Raw genomic sequence first — 8,583 nt, forward strand, 5'->3', positions numbered from 1 at the left:
ACCGTGGGCCCCACTACTTTGTGTGGTCAGAAGAGCTGATCCGAACTCGTCTACGAGTTCTACTTCTAACCCCACCTCTAAAAAAAAATAATAAAAAAAGAAAAAAAGTCTAAGGAGTTACGTTATTGGTGACTAGTGGTCTAGTCATAGTCAATGGGTGCAGACGAAGGAGTGACGGGTCGGGTTTCTACTTGGAAAGCTTTTGGCGCATTTCATGTTCGCGACAGCGCGTGAAATGGAGATAATTGGCATTAGCGGTTCGAATTTACGAAATCACCCCTGAAAATGGCCATACAAGGCGAGTGGATATTCGAGTGGAATACCCTGTAAACCCTAAGCATCGAAGTATTTGGGGATCGATTGCTCCGTCCACTCGCCGGAATCATCATCTTTACTCGCGAAATTCACTCGCGTGATCTTCCATAGTTTCATGTTTAGGTATTCAACGTAACAATCTCACTCATAATTTTACTTTCTGTTTTTCTTTTTTGAATTTCGGTTTTGTTTCTGAATGTGATTTCGTGTTTGCTCTTCTTACCTGCTCTTCTTGTATCCATCACATTTTGGCTCCCCCCACCCCCTCCCACTGGGTGAATACTCATATTTTGCCATTGTTTTCAAGTGTTATCTGTATCTGTGAATTCAATCGTAAACTATCAGAGAACCCTGTTACTGTAATTGTTCACAGTCATACTCATTTGTTGGTGGTTTGGTTTGGTTTGGTATGAGTGTTGCATTGGTTCTATTTGTCAGCTCACTAGCTCATTGATGTGAATTTTTTCGATAAAGCTTTAGTAAACCTGGAATTAAGGCTCATGAATTCAAAGGGGGGGGGGGGGTTTGAATTTGATCTAGTTTATTAAGTCATGTATTCCAATCTGAGTATCCTGGCCTGAACTAACAATTGTTAACTACAAATTAGATCGCGCATGACTTGTTTTTATTCCTTTTATTCGTGTGGGGGCTGCTAAACTGGTCAGGCTAGTGGTTGTATTGATTGTTAACGGCAAAATTAGCTACATGACTTGGGTTTTGTTCCTTATTTAGTTTTGGGGCTGCTATACTGATCCACTCAATGATTGACTAGGAAATGCAACTAGTTTAACATCTGGCAATTTCTGTTATGTGTGTTTCCTATAGTTTGCTTGCGCAAAAAGTTTCTTCCATTTGTTCTGTTTTTATATAATATATGCTCATGGATTAGCTATTTCACAATAGCTGGCTACTGAAAGATTCGGATTATTCTATGATCTTAGTGGCTGTAAATGTCATTAATCAACAGTTGCTGCTAGATAAAGTCTTCTGTTATTTATTCTCATAAATTAGTTTTTTGAATATTGAACTGCAAAATCACACAAGAATTGTTTCAACATGCCTTTTTAGAAGTAAGAAACTAAAGAAACAGAGTAATTGAAAAAATAATGGTTTATCTAGAAATGCTAGGACTGCAACATGGTATCTGGTTTTGATTTGGAATCTCTACCCTGAATGTCTCGGTGATTCCTGATTGTGCTGCTTAGGTAATTCCTGAAACCCTAGTCACTATTCATTGATTCGGTTACCAAAGGTTTTCCCAGTAGGTTCAATATTGACAAATACCAACAACTTACAGATTGGGGGGGGTTAAAGTTAAATTTCTTCATCACTTAATGACAGTGGAATGTCTTCTCCCTTCTCATGTTCTGTTGGGACTGTTATATATGTTTGCCTTCTATGTGAATTTATTAGTGGAAAAATTTTCATAAATGCTTCAAGTGTATGCATGCATCCCTGATAATCAATTTGAAGTAACTGTGATTAGGCTCCCATTGACATTTATTCCAGGGTTGGTTTGCTGGTTTATAATGGCCAAGGTATGTTGTGTTCAACATCCTGACCAGAAGACTCCCTGATTCTTATTGAATAACGGGTTTCCTATCAAAGCCATTCCTTGCCTAACTTATCTGAATTTTTTATCCTATGATTCTATTAAATTGATCTTTTGAATAATATAATGGTGGAGTTTATAACTTTTCTGAAGTGAATTGCAGTCCAACTGATATATCACTTGCCCTTAATTGTGACAAGCGGGCTGGTTTCTCTTTGATATTTCAGTTACTACTCGTGTTTCTGATGTATGTTTTGTGTTTCCATCTTTGTTTCTATAGCTTCCAAAAAAAAAAAAAAAAACCACTGAATTGGTGTGCTAAGTTGACCGGTTTGATATTGGGGAACTCATATAGGGAAACCCATAAAGTAGATTAGACTTTTCTTCCTGTTCAACTGGCTGTTTTTTTGGTTTTATCATGAAAGGCTCGTAGTGCTTATGCTGATTCTGCCAACTTAACCTGTAAGAGACTATGGGAGCATAATGCAGTGGTAACCTCAAACCCAAGCAGTTCAATGGGAAGTTAGTTTGTTGTGCTCTCTAGAGTAGCAACTCATTATAGGATAAATATTTTGTTGGCAACCAAGGTTTGTTTGAGCAAGAAACCGAAATTTGGTCGAAACTGATGGAAACCTAGTATTTGTTTGTGGGGGTAAAACTCGACAAATGCTGTGTTGGTCAATAGTGGATTGGTTGAAAATGGTCAAAACTTGGCATTATTGGTGGTTCAAACTTTCAAAGTTTCTAAATCACATTTTTCCGGAACTGGTTGAAACCCGCTAAACTTTGGTTTTGTATAAGTTCCCTTGAGGTTTTGTTTCACTTACCTACACGAATGAGATGTCTTGGTTGAAACTTGCAGTTCTGACTGAGATTTCTTTCCATAATAATATAGATTTGAAATTCTATTGATTTGTTTCATTGTATTCTCTTCTTTCTTGTCATTGCTCCAAGTGAGTATCAAAAAAATTTCTATGATTTTTTTCCGTATTATATAACTTTGAAATTCATATTCATTTTTTTTATTGTATTGTCTTCTTTCTTGTAATTCGTTTAGGTGAGTATTGAAATTGGCAGGGTTTTCTTTTTACCCCCCCCCCCCAAAAAAAAAAAAAAAGGTGGCAAATTTTTTGGTGGACCAATGATGTTCATATGGAAATTCAATTGTGGAGTGCAATCCTAGAACATTTGGTTTGACATCGCATTTCCCTTTTTCTTTAGGCATCTTGGTAAAAATCACTGAAAAGAATTTCAGTCCTCTCATGGCAATAGATCTTGAGCAGCCTTCAGGTGAACGAGATACAGAAGATGTTAAACCAAATTTGGATGGCCATGTGATGGATGGTGGAGATGAAGTGGATATGAATTCTCCTGAAATGGATTCTGATGTTATCAAAGGAGAGACAATCTTAGAACCCCGCATGGGTATGGAATTTGAATCTAATGGTGAAGCATATTCATTTTATAGAGAATATGCTAGGGTGATAGGGTTTGGCACCTCAATAAAAAACAGCCGTCGCTCAAAGATATCTGGTGAATTCATTGATGCAAAGTTTGCATGCTCCAGGTATGGAACCAAGCACGAGTCCAGTAAGGTCATGAATCCACGACCTTGTTTAAAGACTGATTGCAAGGCAAGCATGCATGTGAAGAGGAAACAGGATGGGAAATGGGTTGTCCATGACTTTATAAAGGAACATAATCATGACCTTTTGCCAGCCCAAGCACATTTCTTCCGTAGTCATAGGAGTATAAACATTGACGCTTTATATGCAATCAAAAGAAGAAGAAAGATGTATTCTGAGGTATCTAAGCAATCTGGTGGATTACAAAATATTGGTTATCTAAGTAATGACTTCATAAATCAATTCCATGAAGGAGTGCATTTGGACTTAGAGGTCGGAGATGTACAGGCCATGCTTGAGCACTTCATGGATATGCAGGATGAGAACTCCAATTTCTTCTATGCTGTGGATTTAAATGAAGAACATCGTCTAAGGAATGTGTTTTGGGTAGATGCGAAAGGTAGACATGATTATATCAATTTTGGTGATGTAGTTTCCTTTGATACTACATATGTTACAAACAAATATAAAATGCCATTGGCTCTTTTTGTTGGAGTTAATCATCACTTTCAGTGTGTGTTGCTTGGGTGTGCATTAGTTGCAGATGACACTGTATCAAGTTGTGTTTGGTTAATGCGTACATGGCTTAGAGCAATGGGCGGTCGAGCTCCAAGTATGATAATTACTGACCAAGATAAAGCCTTGAAAGCAGCTATTGCAGAGGTTTTACCAAGCACTCGACATTGTTTTGGTTTATGGCACATAATCAGGAAGATCCCTGAAAAGCTTGGTGATGTGACCAAGCAACATGAAAATTTTGTGACAAAATTTAACAAATGCATCTATAAATCATGGACCAATGAGCAGTTCGAGAAGCGGTGGTGGAAATTGGTTGATAGGTTTGAACTTAAAGAGGACGAATGGATTCAGTCATTATATGAAGATCGTATACAGTGGGCTCCAACTTATGTGGGAACTGCATTTTTGGCTGGAATGTCTACTGCGCAACGATCTGAAAGTGTAAACTCTTATTTTGACAAGTACATTCACAGGAAGACAACATTGAAAGAGTTTGTGGAACAATATATATCTATACTAGAAGATAGATATGAAGAGGAAGCAAAAGCAGATTTAGATACATGGCAAAAATTGCCGGTGCTAAAATCTCCATCACCTTTTGAGAAACAAATGTCAACAGTATACACACAAGCAATATTTAAGAAATTCCAAGTTGAGGCTTTGGGAGTAATTGCATGTCATCCCAAGAAAGAAAAAGAAGATGAGTCGACCATTACATTCAGAGTCCAAGATTTTGAGGACAATCAGGATTTCATTGTGGAATGGAATGAAACAAAGTTAGAGATCTCTTGTTTGTGTCATTCTTTTGAATATAAAGGATTCCTCTGTAGGCATGCTATGATTGTTCTCCAAATATCTGGCATATCCAGTATCCCATCTCACTATATACTTAAGCGGTGGACGAAGGATGCGAAAAGCAGGTATACCATGAGACAAGGTTTAGAAGGTGAACAATCAAGGGTGCAGCGTTACAATGATCTATGTCAACGGGCCATTAAGTTGGGAGAAGAAGGATCATTATCCCAAGAGAGTTACAATATTGCATTTCGTGCATTAGATGAAGCTTTAAAACAGTGTGTCAGTGTGAATAGCTCCATTCATAATGGTTCAGATCTCAGCATGCCTGCATCCTATGGTTTTCAGGACATTGATGAAAGTGATGGTGACAATAGGTCTTCTATACTTAGGATGCTTGAACCTCAAGGAGCTAGGTCAGTCAAAAAAAAGAATACAAACAAAAAGAGAAAGGTCTGTCAAATGGCAGTTCACTTGTTTGTTCTAATTATATTGTATTGGCAAACTTCTCAGAAATGAAATTAAGGAAGCATCTTGTTTATTTTTCAGGTACAGCCAGAGCCAAAAGTGACTAGTGTTGGGAATGTTGGAACCCAAAACAATTTGCAACAGATGGTCTGATTTATTTTTATCACTAATTGAACTTTGTTGGCATATTTCTGTTTCTTTCCAACTTGTTTGACAATTTCAATAACAATATTTGCTAAAGTGAGGTTCACGTTCACATTTTATAGGGAAACTTGGACTCTAAGGCTTCTGCATTAGGTGGTTCTTTTGTTCCTCAACAGAGCATTCAAGGGATGGTATGCCATGTTGCATTTTTGACAATTATTATTGAGAGATTCACCATTTTTTATTTTTCTTAAAAAAAAAAAAGTTATCTCGTTAAATTCTGATTCAAGTAACATTTTTCTTAATTCATGGATTTGTCCTTGTTGTAGGAACAACTAAACTCAAGAACACCAACCTTTAATAGTTATGGAACTCAACGTAGTCTGCCAAGGATGGTATGTTGGAGTACAGTTTTTTTTTTGGGTAGAAGTTGGAGTACAGTTATTACTATAACATATTGGCAAACATATTTCATTATTTGATTAGAAAAGAAGTATAGTTGAAAGAGGCTCAACATGCTTGGTAGACAAACAGGCTCATACCTGTTTATACATGAAGTTCACATATGGCACCTGAGTTGAAATCAACAGGTTTATGAGGTCATACACTGAAATCCTCTTTTTGCGCCCAAACATTGGGCTAGGATCCTTCTACCTGGATAAAGGAGTTTTTTATTTGGGCAAATTACATATAGACCTGCTGTGTTTGCAATCAATTACATCTACTACCCTTGAAAAAAAAATTCAATTACAAATGCCCCCTTACTGCTTTAGCAGAGTTGTCCATTTATAGCTTTTAATTCTTAACAGTAGGGGGGCATCTGTAATTGATTTCAAACATAGGGGGTGTATATGTAATTTGCCCTTTTTATTTTTAGAAAGTGATGTTATTGGTAGACCTACTTATATCTTCTTTCCATATTCATTAAATGCTGCTATTACTGAGAGGGTGAACTGAACCACTGAGGGGTGCATGGGCATACATGGTAAATTTTGCTTATGTATGGAAGAGTATATTCTACTGAACTGGGTCTGAAACTTGACATGTGTGTGAGCAATCCAGAGTTTGGCTTTTCCTCCCCATGTGGAATTGCCACATAATCCTTGAAGCAAGGGGCATTTATTATTTGCAGTTTGGGGAATCATCCACCTCAGGTGTAGTTTTCCCCCCCTTACTCATGGTAAGAATGAGCAGTGATTCTTGATCTTGGTGTGTGTGGGTCTGTGTTAAAAATGAAAAGATGGCCTGTGCTCCCGCCTGGGGGGGGGGGGTTTGGAAAATTTTACGAAAACAGGGTTTGCAACAGACTGTTAGGTGAGTAGTCAATGTAGATAAGGGCTAGGGACATAACTGATCTTGGTGGTCTCTTGGCACTTTATAGATGCATGGTCTGAATTAGCTAGACTTCTTTGTGGCAGTAGTGAAATGGTTTTAATTTTAACTGTCGATATCGCTTCTTGCTGTAGGGACGATTGAACTCTATAGCACCAGCCCGTGAAGGTTACTATGGCCATCAACAAAACATGCATGGGCTGGTAAGCCATAAATGATACAGCGAATGTAATGGTTTTTTGGAAGAATTACTATTATTTTAAAAAAGTTAGCCATAGGCCTGGTGGTTGAAATTGTTAAACTGAAAGTTTCTTTATAGGCCTGGTGATTGAAATTATTAAACTGAAAGTTTCTTTCTTTTCCTTCTGTTATTATTGCAGGGGCAGTTGAGTTCTATGGTACCAACAAGTGATGGTTACTATGGTGCTCAACAGAGCATGCAGGGAATGGTACAACCCACTCCACTTCTGTCATGCTTACAGAAATTTATTTTCTGTTGACTTACTTCAATAATGATGATTGGAGGTTTTACTCTTGTAGGGACAGCTGGACTTCAGATCACCAACTATTGACAGTTGCTATTGCATTCAAGATAGTCTGCAGGATATGGTATTCACAATGTATGTAGAAACAGTAACTTTTTTCTTTGCATGGAATCCTCACAATGCATATCCACACTTTACAGGGAGAATCCAGCGTGGGACCTTCACAGTTGCACGGTATGACATCAAGGCATCTACATGACAAGCATCTCTCTAGCTAAAACTCCTGGTCTTATGGAGGTAGTGACTTACATTGTTCCATAATCGTCGTATTACTGCACTGGTCGTAAAATGTATTATGATAATAATATGCATATCTATTGCAGGTTTGAGGCAGATTTCTGTTTAAATTTGAAATGATTATGGATGACGATAACAAAATCAGAGCCTGTCTTAATGTGTCCCTGGGGCTATCTGCTGATACTCTGTCAATTGATTTTGAAAGCTGAGCGTATTAGATATTAGATGAGGTCTAATCTCAGTTTGCTTTGGGTGTATAAACTTCTGGTGTCGAAGTTGTAGAGTTTGTCTCTTTCAATGTGTATATAGTTGTATAAATTAATTTAGATGGTCCAAGCGTGTATATGCTAACAAATAATGTAATGTAATGAATATGTATGCATGTCCAATTTGTAGAAACTAGCTTGTATCTGTACTCAATTGAGTTGCTAATTTATCTGTCATAGTAATGGTGATTTTTTTCCACTCTGGAACGGTTTTTGTTTTTCCTTAGTTTTTTGCTCATTTTGAGTTTCTTTTTTGAAGACTACTAGTGATTGGTGACTGCCAATTGTTCAAGTCCATGACCAATGCACTGTGGGTTTCCCCATTCCACCAGGCTCAGTTACTAAAATAAGTTGAAGTCCCCTTCAGATGAAGAGACAACAGAGCGTGTGTCCCGTGTTCTTTGTCCTTTAGGTCAAAGTTGGGTTAATTTGAATATTAGATTGATTTGCCGAGCTTACACCACTGTGATAATGATCCAGCAAAGCTTATCCATGGATCAAATTTTGGTTTATGGGGAACCTGGCTTTAAGTTTTTCTCCCACACTCTGTTGTACAACACAAAAGCTACCGTTCCCCAATCCGGTCAAAAAGGGCTCATGGAAAATGGTCTCGGGCTAAAGCCAAATTGCTTGGAGATCCCAAAGACAATTATGAATCTACGTATCTTGGCTTTGATGTCCAAGCACTCTCTCATATTTGGACGTTTCATCACAAGCTGTGCCAACTAATGAGATTGATTCCACTTATGTCGAAGAGATTCAAATATTGAGGGACCAATAAGCAA

The 8,583-nt window shown here is 37.7% G+C and overlaps 1 protein-coding gene across 4 annotated transcripts; it reads left to right on the top strand.

The window, feature by feature from the left end:
- The first annotated feature begins 332 nt into the window (after positions 1 to 332).
- FAR1 (FRS (FAR1 Related Sequences) transcription factor family) lies at positions 333 to 8,425 on the top strand. 4 transcript variants are annotated; one of them, XR_016171834.1, is made up of 10 exons: positions 333 to 438; positions 3,089 to 5,259; positions 5,356 to 5,421; positions 5,541 to 5,609; positions 5,748 to 5,813; positions 6,885 to 6,953; positions 7,131 to 7,199; positions 7,291 to 7,370; positions 7,436 to 7,532; positions 7,619 to 8,425. XR_016171834.1 is itself a non-coding variant. In XM_089146605.1 (10 exons), exons 2-9 carry the CDS (start codon positions 3,130 to 3,132, stop codon positions 7,511 to 7,513), a joined length of 2,616 nt encoding a protein of 871 aa, XP_089002731.1. In that variant the 5' UTR covers positions 333 to 438; positions 3,089 to 3,129; the 3' UTR covers positions 7,514 to 7,532; positions 7,619 to 8,424. The 4 variants fall into 4 exon arrangements, 3 of the variants coding, with proteins under 3 accessions (XP_089002731.1, XP_089002732.1, XP_089002733.1); XM_089146605.1 differs by having other exon boundaries at positions 7,291 to 7,359; positions 7,619 to 8,424; XM_089146606.1 differs by having other exon boundaries at positions 333 to 5,259; positions 7,291 to 7,359; positions 7,619 to 8,424.
- The last annotated feature ends 158 nt before the right edge of the window (positions 8,426 to 8,583 follow it).

Source organism: Hakea prostrata, chromosome 2, assembly GCF_041222555.1.
Source record: "Hakea prostrata isolate BN-2017 chromosome 2, UWA_Hpros_2, whole genome shotgun sequence".
NCBI classification, from domain to species: Eukaryota; Viridiplantae; Streptophyta; class Magnoliopsida; order Proteales; family Proteaceae; genus Hakea; species Hakea prostrata.